Source organism: Schistocerca gregaria, chromosome 4, assembly GCF_023897955.1.
Source record: "Schistocerca gregaria isolate iqSchGreg1 chromosome 4, iqSchGreg1.2, whole genome shotgun sequence".
In the NCBI taxonomy this organism is placed as follows: domain Eukaryota; kingdom Metazoa; phylum Arthropoda; class Insecta; order Orthoptera; family Acrididae; genus Schistocerca; species Schistocerca gregaria.
Genome location: NC_064923.1, coordinates 714,420,310 through 714,443,671, shown reverse-complemented (window position 1 = coordinate 714,443,671; position 23,362 = coordinate 714,420,310). Strand labels below are relative to the sequence as shown.

Sequence of the window (23,362 nt, the reverse complement as noted above, 5' to 3'; positions counted from 1 at the left end):
AAGGGGGTAGGGCAGCTGTGTGTAGTCGGGAGGTTAGACAGAGGGCAGGGCAGAGGTGGGGAGGGAGGAGTGGTAGCGGAAAAGAAGAGAAGTTAAAAGACTTGAGTGTGGTGGTGGAATTAGGGCTGTATAGTGCTGGTATGGGGAAGGGGAAGGAGTTGCATGGGTGAGGACAATGACTAATGAAGGTTGAGGCAGGGATGGTTATGGGAACATAGGATATATTGCAGGGAAAGTTACCACCTGCGCAATTCAGAAAATCTGGTGTTGGTGGGAAGGATCCATAAGGCACAGACTGTCAAGCAATCATTGAAATGAAGGCTGTTATGTTTGGCAGCGTGTTCAGCAACAGTGTGGCCAACTTGTTTCTTGGTCAGTGGCCATTGATGCTTGTTGATTGTCATGCCCACATAGAATGCAGCGCAGTGGTTGCAGCCTAGCTCGTAGATCACATGACTGGTTTCACAGGTAGCCCTGCCTTTGCTGTTTGTGACCGGACTGGAGCAGGTGGCAGTGGATGTGTGGTACAGGTTTTGCATCTAGGTCTATTACAGGGGAATGAGCCATGAGGTAAAGGGGTTGGGAGCAGGGGTTGTATAGGGATGGACTAGTATATTGCATTGATTCAGTGGACTGAGGAATATCACTGTGGGAGGGGTGATCAAGATAGTGGGCAGGACATTTCTCATTTCAGACCACAATGAGAGATAGTCAAAACCCTGGCGGAGAATGTAATTCTGTTGCTCCAGTCCTGGATGGTACCGAGTGACGATGGGAAATCTCCTCTGTGGCTGGACGATGGAATTTGGGAGGTGGTCGGAGACTGGAAAGATAAGGCACGGGAGATTTGTTTTTTACAAGATTGGGAGGATAATTATGGTCAGTGAAGGCTTCATTGTGATCCTCGGTATATTTCAAGAGGGTCCGCTCATCATTGCAGATGCGACGACACGGGTGGCTAGGCTGTATGGAATGGGTGGCAGATGTCGAAGTGGAGGTATTGCTGATTGTTAGTGGGTTTGATATGGATGGAGGCACTGATGTAGTCATCTTTGAGGTGGAGGTCAACATCTAGGAAGGTGGCTTGTTGTATTGAGTAGGACCAGGTGAAGCAAATGGGGGAGAAGTTGTTGAGGTTCTGGAAGAATGTGGATAGGGTGTCCTTACCCTTGATCCAGGTAGCAAAGATGTCATCAGTGAATCTTAACCAGGTGAGGGGTTTAGGATTCTGAGTGTTTAGGAAGGATTCCTCGAAATGGCCCATGTATAGGTTGGTATAGGATGGTGCCATGTGGATGCCTATAGCTGTACCTTGTATTTGTTTGTAAGTAATGCTTTCAAAGAAGAAATAGTAGTGGGTGAAGATATTGTTGGTAATGGCGAGTAGGCAAAGTTGTTGGTTTGGAATCTGTCGGCCATTGAGAAAGGTAGTGTTCAGTAATGGTAAGGCCATGGGCATTAGGGATGTTGGTGTAAAGGGAGCTGACATCAATAGTGACGAGCAGGGCACCAAATGGTAAAGGGACAGGAACTGTGGAGAGTTGGTGGAGGAAATGGTTGGTATCTTTTATATAGGAGGGTAGGTTCCGGATAATAGGTTTAAGGTGTTGGTCTTTGTGAGAAGACATTCTCTCAGTGGGGCACAGTAACCGGCCACAATTTGGCGTCCTGGATGGTTGGATTTATGGGCTGTTGGAAGCATATAGAAGGTAGGAGTGTGGAGGGAGTTAGGGGTGAGCAGAGAGATGGACTCTGGGGAGAGGTTCTGGTATTGGCCTAAGTATTTGAGGAGTGACTAGAGATCCTGCTGGATTTTTGGAATGGGGTCACTGTGGCAAGATTTGTAGGTGGATGTATCTGACAGCTGGTGAAGTCCTTCTGCCAGGTAATCCTTGTGGCTCAAAACAATGGTGGTGGAGCCTTTGTCCGTGGGTAGGATTACAAGGTCAAGATCAGTTTTTAGATGGTGTACTGCGGTTCTTTCTACGGATGTAAAGTTAGTTCCCATGTTGAGGGATTTGGGGAATAATGATGAGACAAGGTTCGAGGTTAAGAAAGTCTGGGTAGCTAACAGCGGGTGATTTGGAGGCAATGGGGGTGGATCCCAGTTGGGTGGAGGAGTGAATTGAGCTAGGCAGGGTTCAGTATTGGTCTTTGTTTGAGTCTGATTGGTTTGTTTGGTTGCGAGAAAGTGTTCCCACTGTAGGGACCGGGAGGAGGAGAGGAGGTCTTTAACAAGTCCTGCATGATTGAATTTGGGAGTGGGCCAAAAGGAGAGGCCTTTGGAAAGGACTGATATTTCTGTTGGGCTAAGGCGTCTTTAGGAAAGGTTTGTGACTGTGTTTCGGATCTGTTCAGGTTCTGGATTATGTACGGTGGAGGGAGGAAGTTTAGGAGGGTGAGATAAATGCTGTAGATCTGTGAGACAGGGTTTGTCAGCTATGAGGGGATGTGAACGATGTTTAGAGGTTGTTGTAGAGGTGTTGGACACTGGTACTCCAAGGTGCGAGTAGGAAGTGCGTAGGGTGGAGAGCTTTATGAGGTGACATTGTGAACGTTGCTCTAGTTCCTGGAGGGTAAAAAGTTTCAATGTGTGCTATGGGTTCCTGTCTCACTGATATACTACATTTACCCCACCCTCCAAAACTCCCTCCCGCCACCAACATCAACAGCAAATCAATGCCAACAACACTAATTGAGATTTGCATGCCAACATCACAAGAAGAAGACGAAGAGAGAGAATATATAAGGTCATTGAACTGGCAACACAATATGTAAAAGAAGATGATAAGCTAATAATCAAGGGGGATTGAAAGGGCATTATGAGTGAGAGAGGAGAAAGACTAATTGAATTCTGAAGTAAACTTCAGCTTGTAATAGCGAATATACTATTCAAAAATCACAAGTGGATGAGATATACTTGGAAAAGACTTGGAGACACAAGAAGATATCACCAGGATTAGATCATGCTGAGACAAAGATACCAGAATAATATACGTGATTGTAAGATGTACCCACAAGGCTGAAGTTTAAGAGAATCAGTATTGAAAGAAGTGGGATCCTGAAGTACTGTGCAAGTAAGTTGTTTTTGAAGTTCTCTGAAGCAGTAGATACTGCAGTAAAGAATACCACAGTATGCAGTTCAACTGATGGAGAATGAATTTTTCTAAGAAAGACAGTCACAGCCATTGGACAAACAAATGTAGGTACAAGAAATGCAGTGGTGAAGAAGCCTCGGGTTACAGACGAAATACTTCAGTTGATTGACAAAAGAAGCCATTGCTCAGGAAAAGACAGCAACATAGTAAACAGCAGCATAAGTCACTTAGGAATGAAATGAATAAGATGTGGAGGGAAGCTGAGGCAAAATGACTGCAGGAAGAAAAGAGAAGATATAGAAAAAGAAATGGTCATTTAAAGAACAGGCCCATCATATAGAAAAGTCAAAATAACCTTCAATGAAATTCAAAGCAAAGATGTCAACATTAAGAGTGCAGGAGGAATTATGCAGTTAAACATAGATGAGAAATTGGATAGATGGAACGAATATGCTGAAGGCCTCTATGAGTGAGGAGAACTGCCTGCTGATGTGATAGATGAAGAAATTGAATTCAATTTGGACGACATAGGGGATCCAGTATTACAGTCAGAGTCTGGCCTCAGTTTGAAAGACTTGAAATCAAATAAGGCAGAAGGCATAAATAACATTCCTTCAGAATTTCTAAAATAATGTTGGGAAATGGCAGACAAATGATTTTTCAAGCTAGTGTGCAGAGACCATAGACATACCATCAGACTCTCAGAAAAAATCATCCACACAATTCTGAAAACAGGAAGGACAGATAAGTGCAATAATTATTGCACTATCATCTTAACAGCTCATGCAGCAAAGTTGCTGGTTACAATAATATTTAGAAAAATTGAAAAGAATATTGAGGGTCTCTTAGGTGACAACAAGTTTGGCTTTAGGAAAAGGAAAGGCGCCAGAGACACTTTGCGTAGTATTACTGGAAGCAAGGCTTAAGAATTATCAAGACCCTTTCACATCATTTGTTGGCCAAGAAAAAACATTCGACAATGTAAAATGATACAAGTTCAAAATTTTCAGAAAAATAGCTGTAAATTATAGGGGAAGGCAAACAATATACACTGTGTATTATGTCCAAGAAGAAACAGTTGGAATGCAAGAATAAGAATAAACTGCTTGGATTAAAAATTGTGTAAAACAGGGATGAAACCTTTGTCCCCTATGACAGAGAACCAATAGTGTTCTACCTCAGTGAGGAACTTGAAACATTTAGCTTGGGACAGGAACATTTAGAGGAACTTTGGCTCAAGTTTAAAAGAATAGTTGACCATGTACCCATCAGGACTGCCTACAATGGGAAAAATCCTCCATGGTATACAGTCACTGTAAAGAACCTTCTAAAGAAAGAGAGACTACGGCAGAATGGGTGTAAAACCAAGCATAGAGTTCTAGATAGAGAGATGCTGAATGGAATGTGTTTGGCAGTCAAGAGAGCAATGCATGAAGCTATCAGTGACTAGTGTAGCAGAATTTTGTCAGATGATCTTTCAAAAAGCCTGTGGCACCAGAGTTAGTGTCCTGTCATTTACGGACGACAGGAACAGAAATTGTAAGTTTCAAAGCAAAAGCGCAAATGCTTAACTCTTTTTTTTTTTAATTTTCTGTTACAAAAGGAAACCAATGAGTATTGCCCCAGTTTAATTCTCATACCATTGGAAAGAAGCTCCTGTCAACGTCTTGCCTGCACAATACAGTAAGATGCCCATAATAGTTCACTTGGCCCGATTCATCATTGTCTGCTAAAGGTTCCACTACAAGCAATGTATTGATTGGCAAATCAGCTCTTACATCCACCCTGACTAGTTTTCCTATACCATCTGGTATTTTAACTCAAGATTTGATCCTAAGGGATCATGCATGCAGTTTAGGTCACTTCTCCTGACCATGAGTGTGCCATGTAACAATTAAGTATTTTCAGCAGTAGTGGCTAAACAGCTCTACTATGCACAACTTCAGATTGATTCTTCAGGAGGCTCACGACTCTTTAGTGATTATGTATGTGGCGAACATGAGGCCGCAAGTGAATGTAGCACCTACTTCCCTTCCTGTGCTGTTCTCTCTCATCTCTTACTGCCCTTCCTTTTCCTGCTCTTTCTCATGGTGGCAGCCTTTGACGCAGTCCCAGCATTCCACCAGATTTTGCTCCCTTTCTTGGAATATTCTTTTGCTTGCCACCTTTTGGCTGAAGTAAATTGTGGCCCCTTTCCAGGTTTGACCTTCACTTTCCAAATTTTCCTGTAGAATGGGGAAGAACACCTCAAATAGCACCTATTGCATGCAGTGTTAAAGACCTGCTCACAATACCAGCATAGGCTCCTATTTGCTCTTCAAAGCCATGGCAGTAATCCATCTGATGTAGTGGAGTGGTTATGTACCGCTGTGGTCAAACCCCCTGGACAACATCTGCATGTGCCAAACAGTAGATGCCCATCTTCCTGGGAGACCAGGACTGCTGGCAACAGGCATTGCCAGATGGCCTTTGCTGTGAGGACACTTTTACATACAACAAAGCCATTATTTTTTGTGGAGCATATTGAAGATGAATTTGAAGAAATTGAATCTTTAGGAAAAATGCACGATGGATCATTATTGAATAAAGCCTTTTCTGCTATACAATTTACAGCTCTTCAGGCATATGGATGTCTGGGTGACATATCAGTGACCATTGCCCCACACATGACTTTCAGTGTGGTCCAAGAATCGCCTTTTGCCGAGACTTATGCTTCAAACAGATGAGGAGCTGTGGGCTAATATTGAGTGTTGAGGATTACTTTTTGTTCAACATACTCATAAAGATCCAAAGGATAATAGAACTAATACAGATGCCTTTATCTAAGCCTTTGAAGGGAATGGTCTCCTGGAAAAAGTGATGTGAAACGTTATGTCCCACTGTCCATGAGGTGCTTTCAATGCTGTTCACTTAGATTATGTCAGCCTGCTGCACGGCAGACCCAAAATGTAACTGTGGATGATGACTCCACGAAATCAGTTCATATGACCAACCACGTTTGTGTGTCAGTTTCACAGAAAATCATTCATTACATTCACCCATTTCCCCAGTTTTTTAAAATATTTTTTGAAAATTTATTTAATGGGATGTAAATTGATTGACTACCACCCTTGTCTCTTTTGGTTCCTGCTGCACCATCTTCGGTAACCACATCCTACATCTGGCCGGATGAGTAGCTTTCCCTTCCGGCATCTACGGATGACAGTGCTCCCTCACAGGACCTCTCTCCCTGGGCATCCACAGATCAGAAGCCCGACGCTAGCCAGTGGCTGAAGGAATCGCGACATGTGGGTCGCAGGGCTGCCTATTCTTCGTCAGTCGCCACACTCATTGCGGCTAGGCCCTTGCAAGAATCCTGGCCACTAAAGGCTGTAAAGGAGACGGAGAAGAAGAAACAGAATCGGGAGCAGATCCTCCCACGCTGTTGGATTCTAAACCAATGCTCATTGATGTGTGTTCACTGCTGTTGGTGATAGGGAGTGATCTTGGACGTGGCCAGGCATCCTGGCCCCTTCTTGCCTGACCTGGACACCTATAATGTGATCATTCAGTGGAACTGTAATGGATATTACCGTCACCTGGTGGAACAACACCACCTTATTTCCTCCTCTTCTGCAGTTTGTGGTGCTCTACGAGAAACGCATTTCACTGATGCCCATTCCCAATGCTGTGTGGCTATTTTGCATCTGTCAGATCCATGCTGGCCCTGAGAGGGCACCTGGGAGGGGTCTGCATATTGTTCGCACAGATGTGACTGGAGTGAGGATTCCCCTCCACATCATGTGGGAGCAATAGCAATGTGAGTGCAGACGACCTCAGCAACCACCATTTGCAATGTTCACAAATCTTACTTACCTTGAGTTGACCAGTTGAGTACCTTATCCAATAACCCCCCCCCCCCTTCTCCTACCTCCCTTTCTCCTGTTCAGGGAGTATAGTGTGCACCCCCACCTCCACACCCACCCCCCTTTCCTGCGCGGGGGGGGGGGGGGGGGGGGGGTACCACATTGTTTGGTAGGGGCCTCCTCCTTGACAGGTTATCATGACCATGATCTGTGTTTCATCAATGATGGTACTCCTGCCCATTTCAGTGCCACTCAAGGTGTACGTAATGCATACAACACCACTTGGTGCCATCACATTTTATTACTCTCCACGATTAGGATTTTTGAGGCTCCCTACTGTTTTTTTGTTAATCAATTTAATCCAACTGGTTGTTCTGGGTTCGAATTGGTGTTTCATTCATCTCTCCACAGATCCAAGAGAAGAGCATCCTACAGGGATCCGTCATGAGTGGGACTCTGTTCCTCATTACCATCAGTGGGCTAGTGAGCTCTGTCAGGCTGCTCGTCACCCCTGCACTGTACGCTGACAACTTTTGGATGTGGTAGAGCTTCCACTTAGTAGCCTTGGCTGAAACCCTGTTCGATGATGCCATCCAGTGGACCTGTGTGTGTACCCTATCCCACAGCTTTCAATTCTCTCCTGAAAAAACGTGGGTCAAGCATTTCTGTTGTCATACTACAGTCCATCCTGATTCAGAACTCTACTTGGGTACCCAGTGCTTGGAGCAATTCACAGTCCCATTTTTTGAACCTTTTTTTTGATAAAAAGCTGCCTTGGCTGCCCCATACTCTTCAACAAAGTCTAGTTGCACGTGGAAACTTAATACTCTCAGCTTTCTTGCCCACACATCGTGGGGGGTGTGGAATTGTGCTGCTCTTCTCAATTTTTAAAGGGCCCTCCAGTTTTATGACTTAGTGGCACTTTCAGCTCTGAAATTAATTGGCATCTTCAGCTTTGAAATTATTAGACCCAGTCCATCATCATGGAGTTCATCTGCCCAGTGACGCCTTTTGGACTATCTCCATAGATAGTCACCTTGCTGAAGCGGGTGTCTTACTTCTTCAACTCCGATGGTAGTAACTCTTGGTTTTCCATACAACCGCCTTTCGACAGTTCCCTGATCATCCAATGTTTCCCATTCTTTTTGTGTATGAGTATTTTCAGCAGAGGATACCTGCCATCAGGTAGGATTACCAGCTGGATTGTGATTTGCAGCCCTCTGCCAGCATCCCTGCCTCTCCTCCCTTGAATGTACTCCCTGTGTTTTCTTGGTTGGAGTTGGTGTCTCTCCTGCAGAATGCTGGATCTGGAGAACCCTTGACCCTATGTCTTTGACCAGCTCACTCATTCATACCTCTCTTACTCTGTTTTAAGTGCTTTGTGATGTAGTTTGTCTCCTTTTCTGTCACACCTTATTTTCTATTTTAGAGGTAGCATTCTGTTAAATAGTGGATGCTCTTGTAGGCCTTGACTATACTGGATCAGAGGTTGGGTAGCTGTGTATGTGGCGACTTCCATCGCATGCAGAGCCCCTGGGATGCAGAACTGCTGCCTTACCTTTCTCTTCTTTAGTTTTTATTGTTGATGGTCCAACTGATGTCCATTACATTTTTAGCCTTCTCACTTTCATAGTTCTGAATCTACTGATTTGGAGACATTATTTACCCTCTAATTGTCTTTATCTTTGTCCTTCATTGGGCTGGAAGGGGTCAGATGCAAAGTGGGGCTTTTCTCACCATTGGATGAACCTTGGGAGACCCTTCTCATCTGCTCTGACCTACATACCTGCCCAATCCATATATGTCTCCATACTCTTTCTCAGCTCTGGAGTCAGTATTTCCTTCAGTGCCTGCATACTTTCATCATCAGAACATGTACATGTCACTAACTCTGAATGAACTACCACAGATCAAGGGGCTGATGATAGTGTTGCTTAGTCCTTAACCCCACCCGCCGGATTCCGTTGTCTACCAACCAACCATTTCATATCCACTTCAGCCTGATGTTTGCTTAGAGAAGAAGAATGGCATCATATCTGCTACTAACTCGAGGAAAAATGTCTGAGAAAGCCTAGAAGCTATTCCTTCCCACTTGAAATTTCAAAAATGTCGAATTGAGTGAGTACACATTACCTCCACCCACTCCACTCAGTTGACAACAAGGCAGGTTCAAATTTCATACTCCAAGTACTTCTTGACTTGCACAGATAACTGTGAACCCATATCCAACAAAAACTTCGATTCTCATCCTGTTACAGAATCACTAAGAAAATAATCTTTCACTGCTTTCTATAGAAAGGTCCCAGAACTGCTCTCATTAATAAATGGTCACAATGCCCATATAGTACTAGGGACAGAAAGTGGGCTGAAACCAGATGTAAACAGTAATGAAATCCTAAACTCAGATTGGAATGTATACCGCAGAGACAGGCTGGACAGTGAAGGGGGAGGCGTGTTTATAGCAATAAGAAGTGCAATAGTATCGAAGGGAATTGACGGTGATCCGAAGTGTGAAATAATTTGGGTGAAGGTCACGGTTAAAGCAGGCTCAGACGTGGTAATTGGATGTCTCTATAGGCCCCCGGGCTCAGCAGCTGTTGTGGCTGAGCACCTGAAGGATAATTTGGAAAATATTTCGAGTAGATTTCCCCACCATCTTATAGTTCTTGGTGGAGATTTTAATTTGCCAGATATAGACTGGGAGACTCAAACGTTCATAACGGGTGGCAGGGACAAAGAATCCAGTGAAATTTTTTAAAGTGCTTTATCTGAAAACTACCTTGAGCAGTTAAACCAGAGAACAGACTCGTGGCGATAACATATTAGACCTTCTGGTGACAAACAGACCCAAACTACACTCCTGGAAATGGAAAAAAGAACACATTGACACCGGTGTGTCAGACCCACCATACTTGCTCCGGACACTGCGAGAGGGCTGTACAAGCAATGATCACACGCACGGCACAGCGGACACACCAGGAACCGCGGTGTTGGCCGTCGAATGGCGCTAGCTGCGCAGCATTTGTGCACCGCCGCCGTCAATGTCAGCCAGTTTGCCGTGGCATACGGAGCTCCATCGCAGTCTTTAACACTGGTAGCATGCCGCGACAGTCTGGACGTGAACCGTATGTGCAGTTGACGGACTTTGAGCGAGGGCGTATAGTGGGCATGCGGGAGGCCGTATGGACGTATCGCCGAATTGCTCAACACGTGGGGCGTGAGATCTCCACAGTACATCGATGTTGTCGCCAGTGGTCGGCAGAAGGTGCACGTGCCCGTCGACCTGGGACCGAACCGTAGCGACGCACGGATGCACGCCGTGACCGTAGGATCCTATGCAGTGCCGTAGGGGACCGCACCGCCACTTCCCAGCAAATTAGGGACACTGTTGCTCCTGGGGTATCGGCGAGGACCATTTGCAACCGTCTCCATGAAGCTGGGCTACGGTCCCGCACACCGTTAGGCCATCTTCCGCTCATGCCCCAACATCGTGCAGCCCACCTCCAGTGGTGTCGCGACAGGCGTGAATGGAGGGACGAATGGAGACGTGTCGTCTTCAGCGATGAGAGTCGCTTCTGCCTTGGTGCCAATGATGGTCGTATGCGTGTTTGGCGCCGTGCAGGTGAGCGCCACAATCAGGACTGCATACGACCGAGGCACACAGGGCCAACACCCGGCTTCATGGTGTGGGGAGCGATCTCCTACACTGGCCATGCACCTCTGGTGATCGTCGAGGGGACACTGAATAGTGCACGGTACATCCAAACTGTCATTGAACCCATCGTTCTACCATTCCTAGACCGGCAAGGAAACTTGCTGTTCCAACAGGACAATGCACGTCCGCATGTATCCCGTGCCACCCAACGTGCTCTAGAAGGTGTAAGTCAACTACCCTGGCCAGCAAGATCTCCGGATCTGTCCCCCATTGAGCATGTTTAGGACTGGATGAAGCATCGTCTCACGCGGTCTGCACGTCCAGCACGAACGCTGGTCCAACTGAGGCGCCAGGTGGAAATGGCATGGCAAGCCGTTCCACAGGACTACATCCAGCATCTCTGCGATCGTCTCCATGGGAGAATAGCAGCCTGCATTGCTGCGAAAGGTGGATATACACTGTACTAGTGCCGACATTGTGCATGCTCTGTTGCCTGTGCCTATGTGCCTGTGGTTCTGTCAGTGTGATCATGTGATGTATCTGACCCCAGGAATGTGTCAATAAAGTTTCCCCTTCCTGGGACAATGAATTCACGGTGTTCTTATTTCAATTTCCAGGAGTGTATTTGAAACAGTGAACGCAGAACAGGGTATCAGTGATCATAAAGCGGTTATGGCATCGATGATTTCAGCTGTAAATAGAAATATTAAAAAAGGTAGGCAGATTTTTCTGTTTAGCGAAAGTGACAAAAAGCAGATTACCGAGTACCTGACGGCTCAACACAAAAGTTTTGTCTCAAGTACAGATAGTGTTGAGGATCAGTTGGCAAACTTCAAAACCATCGTACAATATGCGTTAGACGAGTATGTGCCGAGCAAGATCGTAAGAGATGGAAAAGAGCCACCGTGGCACAACAACCGAGTTAGAAAACAACTGCCAAAGCAAAGGGAACTTCACAGCAAACATAAACATAGCCAAAGCCTTGCAGACAAACAAAAATTACGTGAAGCGAAATGTAGTGTGAGGAGGGCTATGCGAGAGGCGTTCAATGAATTCGAAAGTAAAGTTCTATGTACTGACTTGGCAGAAAATCCTAAGAAATTTTGGTCTTATGTCAAAGCGGTAGGTGGATCAAAACAAAATGTCCCGACACTCTGTGACCAAAATGGTACTGAAACAGAGGATGACAGACTAAAGGCCGAAATACTAAACATATTTTTCCAAAGCTGTTTCACAGAGGAAGACTGCACTGTAGTTCCTTCTCTAGATTGTCACACAGATGACAAAATGGTAGATATCGAAATAAACGACAGAGGGATAGAGAAACAATTAAAATCGCTCAAAAGTGGAAAGGCCGCTGGACCTGATGGGATACCAATTCGATTTTACGCAGAGTACGCGAAGGAACTTGCCCCCCTTCTTGCAGCGGTGTACCGTAGGTTTTTAGAAGAGTGTAGCGTTCCAAAAGATTGGAAAAGGGCACAGGTCATCCCCGTTTCCAAGAAGGGACGTCGAACAGATGTGCAGAACTATAGACCTATATCTCTAACGTCGATCAGTTGTAGAATTTTGGAACACAGCCACAGACACGGGTTCCCAGGTTGATGCCGTGTTTCTTGACTTCTGCAAGTCGTTCGATAAAGTTCCCCACAGTCGTATAATGAACAAAGTAAGAGCATATGCACTATCAGACCAATTGTGCGATTGGATTGAGGAGTTCCTAGATAACAGAACGCAGCATGTCATTCTCAATGGAGAGAAGTCTTCCGAAGTAAGAGTGATTTCAGGTGTGTTGCAAGGGGTGGGGGCATAGGGCCGTTGCTATTCACAATATACATAAATGACCTGGTGGATGACATCGGAAGTTCACTGAGGCTTTTTGCAGATGATGCTGTGGTGTGTCGAGGGGTTGTAACAATGGAGGATTGTACTGAAATGCAGGAGGATCTGCAGCGAATTGACGCATGGTGCAGGGAATGGCAATTGAATCTCAATGTAGACAATACATAGAAAGATAGATCCCTTATCATTTAGCTACAAAATAGCAGGTCAGCAACTGGAAGCAGTTTATTCCATAAATTATCTTGGAGTACACATTAGGAGTGATTTAAAATGGAATGATCATATAAAGTTGATCATCGGTAAAGCAGATGCCAGACTGAGATTCATTGGAAGAATCCTAAGGAAATGCAATCCGAAAACAAAGGAAGTAGGTTACAGTACACTTGTTCGCCCACTGCTTGAATACTGCTCAGCAGTGTGTGATCCGCACCAGGTAGGGTTGATAGAAGAGAGAGAGAAGATCCAACGGAGAGCAGCGTGCTTCGTTACAGGATCATTTAGTAATCGTGAAAGCGTTACGGAGATGATAGGTAAACGCCAGTGGAAGACTCTGCAGGAGAGACGCTCAGTAGCTTGGTACGGGCTTTTGTCAAAGTTTCGAGAACATACCTTCACCGAAGAGTCAAGCAGTATATTGCTCCCTCCTACGTACATCTCACGAAGAGACCATGAAGATAAAATCATAGAGATTAGAGCCCACACAGAAGCATACCGACAATCCTTCTTTCTATGAACAATACGAGACTGGAATAGAAGGGAGAACCGATAGAGGTACTCGGGGTAACCCTCCGCCACACACCGTCAGGTGGCTTGTGGAGTATGGATGTAGATGTAGATGTAGATGCTTCTGCACACAGGTTTCCTTTGTTTACATTTACAAGGAATGCCACACAGTGGTTGCAGTGCTCCTGTTTTTGTTTAATCGTGGTTTTCAAACTCCACCTCTTGTTTACTTACTTTCCCTACACTTAAACCTTCAGTGACATTTTCGTTCCAAATGGCCAGTCTGTTCTGTGCAATTGCACCAAATTTGACCAGGCCAACCACATCGTTAACCTGTTACTTCTTGTTAAATTCTACCTTCCCGCCTCTAGGTCTGGTTACTGTCTGTGTTTCTGCCAGAGCTGTTGCATCTGCTACAGCTTTGTTCAGTGATTTTGGAAATTCTGCTCATCCCTTACAGGGAAACTTAAGCAGGCAAAATCCACTGGAGTCGTTTATTTTTGTAGAGAGTGTGTCTTGACCAAAACAAAGTTTCTTAATTTTGTTTTTATTCCCCATACACATGTTTTGGTGAAGTTTCAGGATCAACAGGGGTTTTTATTTTATCTTGTTGTTACCATGTTGTTGTTGTTGTTGTGGTCTTTAGTCCTGAGACTGGTTTGATGCAGCTCTCCATGCTACTCTATCCTGTGCAAGCTTCTTCATCTCCCAGTACCTACTGCAACCTACCTCCTTCTGAATCTGCTTAGTGTAGTCATCTCTTGGTCTCCCTCTACGATTTTTACCCTCCACGCTGCCCTCCAATACTAAATTGGTGATCCCTTGATGCCTCAGAACATGTCCTACCAACCGATCCCTTCTTCTGGTCAAGTTGTGCCACAAACTTCTCTTCTCCCCAATTATATTCAATACCTACCCATTAGTTACGTGATCTACCCATCTAATCTTCAGCATTCTTCTGTAGCACCACATTTCGAAAGCTTCTATTCTCTTCTTGTCCAAACTATTTATCGTCCATGATTCACTTCCATACATGGCTACATTCCATACTAATACTTTCAGAAATGACTTCCTGACACTTAAATCTATACTCGATGTTAACAAAATTCTCTTCTTCAGAAACGCTTTTCTTGCCATTGCCAGTCTACATTTTATATCCTCTCTACTTCGACCATCATCAGTTATTTTGCTCCCCAAATAGCAAAACTCCTTTACTACTTTAAGTGTCTCACTTCCTAATCTAATTCCCTCAGCATCACCCGACTTAATTCGACTACATTCAATTATCCTCGTTTTGCTTTTGTTGATGGTCATCTTATATCCTCCTTTCAAGACACTATCCATTCCGTTCAACTGCTCTTCCAAGTCCTTTGCTGTCTCTGACAGAATTACAATGTCATCGGCGAACCTCAAAGTTTTTATTTCTACTCCATGGATTTTAATACCTACTCCGAATTTTTCTTTTGTTTCCTTTACTGCTTGCTCAATATAGAGATTGAATAACATCGGGGATAGGCTACAACCCCGTCTTACTCCCTTCCCCACCAGTGCTTCCCTTTCATGTCCCTCGACTCTTATAACTGCCATCTGGTTTCTGTACAAATTGTAAATAGCCTTTCGCTCCCTGTATTTTACCCCTGCCACCTTCAGAATTTGAAAGAGAGTATTCCAGTCAACATTGTCAAAAGCTTTCTCTAAGTCTACAAATGCTAGAAACGTAGGTTTGCCTTTCCTTAATCTAGCTTCTAAGATAAGCCGTAGGGTCAGTATTGCCTCACGTGTTCCAACATTTCTACGGAATCCAAACTGATCTTCCCCGAGGTCGGCTTCTACCAGTTTTTCCATTCGTCTGTAAAGAACTCGCGTTAGTATTTTACAGCTGTGACTTATTAAACTGATAGTTCGGTAATTTTCACATCTGTCAACACCTGCTTTCTTTGGGATTGGAATTATTACATTCTTCCTGAAGTCTGAGGGTATTTCGCCTGTCTCATACATCTTGCTCACCAGATGGTAGAGTTTTGTCAGGACTGGCTCTCCAAGGCCTCCAGTAGTTCCAATGGAATGTTGTCGACTCCGGGGGCCTTGTTTCGACTCAGGTCTTTCAGTGCTCTGTCAAACTCTTCACGCAGTATCGTATCTCCCATTTCATCTTCATCTACATCCTCTTCCATTTCCATAATATTGTCCTCAAGTACATCGCCCTTGTATAGACCCTCTATATGCTCCGTCCACCTTTCTGCTTTCCCTTCTTTGCTTAGAACTGGGTTTCCATCTGAGCTCTTGATGTTCATACAAGTGGTTCTCTTATCTCCAAAGGTCTCTTTAATTTTCCTGTAGGCAGTATCTATCTTACCCCTAGTGAGATAAGCTTCTACATCCTTACATTTGTCCTCTAGCCATCCCTGCTTAGCCATTTTGCACTTCCTGTCAATCTCATTTTTGAGACGTTTGTATTCCTTTTTGCCTGCTTCATTTACTGCATTTTTATATTTTCTCTTTTCATCAATTAAATTCAATATTTCTTCTGTTACCCAAGGATTTCTACTAGCCTTCGTCTTTTTACCTACTTGATCCTCTGCTGCCTTCACTACTTCATCCCTCAAAGCTACCCATTCTTCTTCTACCGTATTTCTTTCCCCCGTTTTTGTCAATTGCTCCCTTATGCTCTCCCTGAAACTCTGTACAACCTCTGGTTCTTTTAGTTGATCCAGGTCCCATCTCCTTAAATTCCCATCTTTTTGCAGTTTCTTTAGTTTTAATCTACAGGTCATAACCAATAGATTGTGGTCAGAGTCCACATCTGCCCCTGGAAATGTCTTACAATTTAAAACGTGGTTCCTAAATCTCTGTCTTAGCATTATATGATCTATCTGATAGCTGTCAGCATCTCCAGGCTTCTTCCATGTATACAGCCTTCTTTTATGGTTCTTGAACCAAGTGTTTCTTTGTCCCAGTCCATATTCACCTACTATGTTTCCTTCTCTCCCTTTTCCTACCACCGAATTCCAGTCACCCATGACTATTAAATTTTCGTCACCCTTCACTATCTGAATAATTTCTTTTATTTGATCATACATTTCTTCAATTTCTTCGTCATCTGCAGAGCTAGTTGGCATATAAACTTGTACTACTGTAGTAGTTGTGGGCTTCGTATCTATCTTGGCCACAATAATGCGTTCACTATGCTGTTTGTAGTAGCTTACCCGCATTCCTATTTTCCTATTCATTATTAAACCTACTCCTGCATTACCCCTATTTGATTTTGTGTTTATAACCCTGTAGTCACCTGACCAAAAGTCTTGTTCCTCTTGCCACCGAACTTCACTAATTCCCACTATATCTAACTTTAGCCTATCCATTTCCCTTTTTAAATTTTCTAACCTACCTGCCCGATTAAGGAATCTGACATTCCACACTCCGACCCGTAGAACGCCAGTTTTCTTTCTCCTGATAACGACATCCTCTTGAGTAGTCCGAATGGGGGACTATTTTACCTCCGGAATATTTTACCCAAGAGGATGCCATCATCATTTAATCATACAGTAAAGCTGCATGTCCTCGGGAAAAATTACGGCTGTAGTTTCCCCTTGCTTTCAGCCGTTCGCAGTACCAGCACAGCAAGGCTGTTTTGGTTATTGTTACAAGGCCAGATCAGTCAATCATCCAGTCTGTTGCCCCTGCAACTACTGAAAAGGCTGCTGCCCCTCTTCAGGAACCAACCTCTCAACAGATACCCCTCCGTTGTGGTTCCACCTACGGTACGGCTATCTGTATCTCTGAGGCACGCAAGCCTCCCCACCAGCGGCAAGGTCCATGGTTCATGGTTGTTACCATATGCTGTGGATTTCCTGGAATTTAATGCAGTTCCTTTGTTTCACAGCTTGTTGTTTTGCTGGTTTCCTCATTATATTCACTGTGAAGGCCACACTATGTAACTTTTTGTTTCATTGCTTACAATCAACACTGGAATGCATTGAGTATTCTTTGTACTGCTTCATGTGTAAGGGCTTTATTAACTTGTCATTGTCCGTAATATCATGGGTATTGATTTTCTGTTTCCTAAAGCTTCATGAATGCCATAATATTTTTCTTTGACTAAAAAAGAAGTAACTAGTATGGTGGTACTAGTACCTAGGATGGATAAGGAAACACTAGCAAATCTTCCCTTCTCTCTTTCTACAACTTTTGTAGCTCCTTACACAAATCAATATGTCTGCAACTCAATATTATCTGCTTACATTTGGGAACCCGATTGAGTAAGCATTGGATCTCTTCCCGGGTTGTCATCTCCTCATCCTCTGTACCTGGTGCCATTTTGCTTCCACTGTACGAACAGTGGAAGAGAAAGGGGGGGTGGGGGGGGGGGGGAATGAGAAACATGATAAAAAAATGAAACAGTGACTTAGAAATTCATGTACTGATCCCAATTGCCTCAAACATGCCCTTTTCCGACAAGTACTGCCATTGTATTGCTGCTGTTGGAGTCCACATTTGGTCTCACATCGCTGGCATTGCTGCTTCATGCTCCACTTGTCAGCAGAATAACTCTTATACTGGTGACCCATTGACACACTGACTTTAGTTGTGCTAACGACAGCATCCCCCAAACTTCCTGACATCAATTATCATGATGTCAGAAGGCTATAAGCGCTGCCACCCATGCGGCATTCCTCATCTGTCATCATTTGTAACCAGCTGATTCAGTGGTCTGTTGTTCAGATTTGGAGGAGTATTTCTTTGGTTCCTCAGCATAGTTTAACCTCTCACCCACACATTGTGAGTACAATCAGTGGATGAGAGAGTAAGGAGTCCATTTAAGATGAGGGCGAAACACTTTATTGATACATCTAGCTGTATTGGACACTGGTGCATACCCTTGAATAGGCCCATGGTGTCCTCATATATGGTACAGCGGAGGCAGCTGTGCATGAAAGCGTTGTACATCACTGAGTGGCTTACTGTCGGTGTGCTAAGGTGGCTACCAGCCGAGGCCAATGTATCAGTCTTGCAGACCAGAACAACTACACTTAGCGCAGATTGTGGTGACTTCATGTGTGCCCGCAGCATTCATTTGATTCCATGGGCAGCTCGATGGTGTCGAACCTCAGACCCGAACAAGTGTGTTCAGTGAGTGCCTGGTGGAAGTGCTAACCAGTACACGTATTCACTACCGAACTGTTTGTTGCTGGGTTGTCATCAAATCTGCCTGCTTACAGTGCCCCATTGAGAATTATATTGTCAGGTGGTGAAGACACACACAGCTGACTAATACAAGGTGCATTCAAGTTCTAAGGCCCCCGATTTTTTTTCTAATTAACTACTCACCCGAAATCGATGAAACTGGCGTTACTTCTCGACGTAATCACCCTGCAGACGTACACATTTTTCACAATACTGACGCCATGATTCCAGGGCAGCGGCGAAGGCTTCTTTAGGTGTCTGTTTTGACCACTGGAAAATCGCTGAGGCAATAGCAGCACGGCTGGTGAATGTGCAGCCACGGAGAGTGTGTCTCATTGTTGGAAAAAGTCACTACGAGCCAGGTCAGGTGAGTAGGGAGCATGAGGAATCACTTCAAAGTTGTTATCAGGAAGAAACTGTTGCGTATCGTTAGCTCGATGTGCGGGTGCGATGTCATGGTGAAACAGCACACGCGCAGCCCTTCCCGTATGTTTTTGTTGCAGTGCAGGAAGGAATTTGTTCTTCAAAACATTTTCGTAGGATGCACCTGTTACCGTAGTGCCCTTTGGAACGCAATGGGTGAGGAATACGCCCTCGCTGGTCCAGAACATGGACACCATCATTTTTTCAGCACTGGCGGTTACCCGAAATTTTTTTGGTGGCGGTGAATCTGTGTGCTTCCATTGAGCTGACTGGCGCTTTGTTTCTGGATTGAAAAATTGCACCCACATCTCATCCATTGTCACAACCAACGAAAAGAAAGTCCCATTCATGCTTTCGTTGCGCGTCAACATTGCTTGGCAACATACCACACGGGCAGCCATGTGGTCATCCGTCAGCATTGGTGGCACCCGGCTGGATGACACTTTTCGCATTTTCAGGTCGTCATGCAGGATTGTGTGCACAGAACCCACAGAAATGCCAACTCTGGAGACGATCTGTTCAACAGTCATTCGGCAATCCCCCCAAAACAATTCTCTCCACTTTCTCGATCATGTCGTCAGACCAGCTTGTGCGAGCCCGAGGTTGTTTCGGTTTGTTGTCACATGATGTTCTGCCTTCATTAAACTGTTGCACCCACAATCGCACTTTCGACACATCCATAACTCCATCACCACATCTCTCCTTCAACTGTCGATGAATTTCAATTGGTTTCACACCATGCAAATTCAGAAAACGAATGATTGCATGCTGTTCAAGTAAGGAAAACGTCGCCATTTTAAGTATTTAAAACAGTTCTCATTCTTGCCGCTGGCGGTAAAATTGCATCTGCCGTACGGTGCTGCCATCTCTGGGACATATTGACAATGAACGCAGCCTCATTTTAAAACAATGTGCATGTTTCTATCTCTTTCCAGTCCGGAGAAAAAAAAATCGGAGGCCTTAGAACTTGAATGCACCTCGTACAGTGTTGCATTGGCACCTAGTTAGAAGAGTCTTGCCACATGCTGATGTTAATGCTGGAGACGGTTAGCCATAAGTTAATGTGAATGCTGGAGGTGGTTAGTAGGTTGTGTGTGTCATCAGCTGCGTGCCTTCTGGGAAAGCTTGTGTATCATTGTACCTCGGCGTTCCTCTATGTTGTGGTATTCCATCCCCACTGCAACACATTATTGGAAATTTCGCTTCTCCAATAGATGGATGTTCCTCAGGCTATTTCTTTGAAAGTGACATGTCTGCCATTTCACCATTCTCAGTAGCTCTGGAGGGAGCTTTCAGATCCTAAAAGTGGGAAAATGAAGAAGGGATGCATGTTAATGAAACAGATTTTGTTAGTGATCATTGTTTCCCTGTATTGCAGACAAAACTTCATTAATGTATGTATGGAGGAACTTAATAGAGCATGTTTGTAAGTAGTCAATTTCAGTATGTTTAAAATAACACAACAACATATTAAAGAGAAAATAGCACAAATTAACAATGGAGTAGTTGAGACAGTGGATTAGTTTTTGTGTTTTGGACATTTAAAGGCAACACATGGTTGATGGTTGAGAGATAGGGGCTTTTAATTAATGCAAAAATCATTCAGAATCTCAGGGCTGGTCAGGAAACAATAGCGAAATGCCATTTGGGAATTATTAGGAGTTACAGGAAAACAAACAAATAGATCAATGAACAAACTGAAGTAGAAGATATAATTACAAGTGCAATGAAAATTAAATGGAGATGGGCAGAGCACGTAGCCATGCGGGAGTTGATAGCAGATGAACTATGAAGGTCCTTTGTTTGATTCCAAGTGGTATGAAAAGACTAAGATGACTACCTGATGGAAGGTAGGTAGATGACATTAGAATACATTTAGGAGTAACTTGGGTGTGTAAGTACTGTTGGCCATTGAAATTGCAACACCAGAAATGATACCAAAAAATGAAGTTTTTCTTATTGTATACATACACTACAGTAGGAAGAATATGTGATTAAATTTGAATTTCATTTGTGGACAAGCCCGACTGGGCACTGAGGTGAACTGAGCTTGGATGACAGGTATCAGTACATCGTTTGATGCTGCTTCAATAGTATGCTAGACTCCATGTTAGTGGTTGGGGAATGGTGATGTGCTAGTGTGTCAGTAACCTATGACCAGATGTTTTCAGCGTCAGTGGGTGAAAGATCTGGAGAACATGCTGACAAGGGCAAAAGTTGAACATCCCTGCATGAATATAAGCCAAGACAGCAAAGATAACATGCAGTCTCGCATAATCTTGTTGAGAGATAACATTGTAGGGACTCTGAAGACAGGGCCCACTGACTAGCTTTAACAAGTCAGAAATGTAACGGCTGCCATTGGATTACTGGCTGGGTGAAACAGTTGATCATGTTATGTACCCATTGTCACCCCGTACCATCACACAAAGTGCTTGATCTGATTACTTGGCCTGTATGGTGGTGACAAATACAATTTGGCAATTGCGTCAGATCCTCCACTTTTAGGTATGTCTATCATCATGCTGCATGCAGAACCGGAACTCGTTTGAAAAGATGATGTGGTGCCACTCACATGTTCAATGTTGTTGGTCTCACCATTGTTGGCAGATCTCTCTCTGTTGCTTTGTAAAAGAAGCTGCAACAATGACTGTGTTGGTGATAGTCTGTGGTTTTCAGATGTTTTTATACTTTCTCTTTGGTTACTTGTATTGCTGCATGAAGCACATTTTCTGAAACTTCATGGCAGATTAAAACTGTGTGCCGGAACGAGACTCGAACTCAGGACCTTTGCCTTGAAAGGCAATGGTCCGGAGTTCGAGTCTCAGTCTGGCACACAGTTGTAATCTGCCAGGAAGTTTCATATCAGCGCACACTCCGCTGCAGAGTGAAAATCTCATTCTAGCACATTTTCTGACTAAAAGTATGTGACAGGCTGTAAGATCCTATACAGCCAAGAAAAGATTGTTCTCTCTGTCATTAATTTTATGGGACCATAGATGTTCTGCCTGGTCCTCCTGAACCCATCAATTCAATTATTCACAGGGCAGTTACAGGTACCAGCCAAAAAATGCAACAAAATAGCAGTACGAGAAACCTCAGTCTCAGTAGGCAACAATCCTACTGCTGTTGAGTTATGGCATCTGCTTGTACATGTTTCTCTTTCTCGCAAGAGGTGTGTCATGATCTTCTCACAAACAAACAACATTCAGGTGAAATATCTGAATGAGAAATCCTCTCCATAATGTTTTCTTTCTTACATGTTGTATATGGTTTTATTCTTACCGAACTTGCATGGTTGTGCTGAAATGCTAATGGTTTGCATATGCCAGCATGTAGTTACCTTCATGCTAATTTAACACCTTCATGATCTTGCAATTTTAGTGGCCATCAGTGTAGCCAGAGCCCATGTAAAAGACTACAGGAGGCTTTTATCCAGCATTCGATGTCGAATGGCTAATAATTATGACAATTACATGAATGTGAAGTATGTAGCAGTAGGTAAACAGTAGCTAAGTATGGCACTATAATGAGAAAAGCTGCAGCATATAAAAAAAAGAAAAATACACCTGTTTTGCTTACAAAAGTACTTATTTAGCATCCCATGAAGCATTCATTGAACACAAATAATATAATGTAATAACACTATAAGCAGATATTAATCATAGCTCTCAGTATAAAATGTTTATTTTGAATGTGCACCTTATAATGCTTTCATGTAATCAATGTACCAGTTGTGCGTGTATGCACATATGGAAGTATCTGTGTTGGCAGGTGTTCGGAGTATACATAAAATGCATGACAATCCTAACGCTTCTTCATTAATACACAGTTTAATACAGATATTTCATTTATGATGTGTCCATAGAGTTTAAACAGTTACAAGAGCTGTTATTTTGATGCATTGGGAAAGTGAGAGCTACATTGATTATGTTGGTTGGAAGAAAAAAATTGTCTTGTCAAAAGATGAGCCATGCCCGTCAAAGGCACGATTAAAACCTTTTTATAGTGCCAATTATTGAATATTTTATATGTGTAAATGACAACTGCTTTAGATCCATGCTTATATTTTTAAAAGAATTTATAGTATTCTTTTTAATTTTGTGTTGGAGAATAAAGTTTTAGTGGTTGTATGTTCACAGTCACTTGTGCTTGCAATTTTCTTGTTTTATTTATTTATATTTTTTGTCATGTTATCGTATTGGAATAAATTCTAAACCTGTTATTCTGGCTTACAGAAAGTGGACATGATGGAGGAAGCATTCAGCTGTTGCTTAGTGCATCGTCCTGAATATGAGGCTGCAAAAATACAAACTTTTCAACAGGAGCTGCAAACAACTTTGACAGGGCTGCCTGCAGAACAGGTGGAGGCAGCTGTAAAGCTATATCTTGTGACAGCAGCTGGAATGACCAATCACAGCCGCTTGAAACTGCTTCTCTCTCTTCTTGAGAATCTTGTTACAAGTAATGTCCTTCCAGCAAGGTAAAAATACTTTACTTTTTCACTTTTTTTCTGTTACTTAATATGAAATATTTGCTGGGCAGTGTGCAAGAAAATCAACGAAAACATGCAAATGTGGGCTTTATATCTT

The 23,362-nt window shown here is 43.6% G+C and overlaps 1 protein-coding gene across 1 annotated transcript in view; it reads left to right on the top strand.

Annotated features, from left to right (window-relative positions):
* The window catches only part of LOC126266915 (mediator of RNA polymerase II transcription subunit 23), a 174,781-nt gene that overhangs the window by 17,253 nt on the left and 134,166 nt on the right, over positions 1 to 23,362 (top strand). The window contains exon 2 of the mRNA XM_049971600.1: positions 23,009 to 23,253. Within this exon, the coding sequence (XP_049827557.1) occupies positions 23,009 to 23,253 (245 nt within the window). The remainder of the gene's footprint in view (positions 1 to 23,008; positions 23,254 to 23,362) is intronic.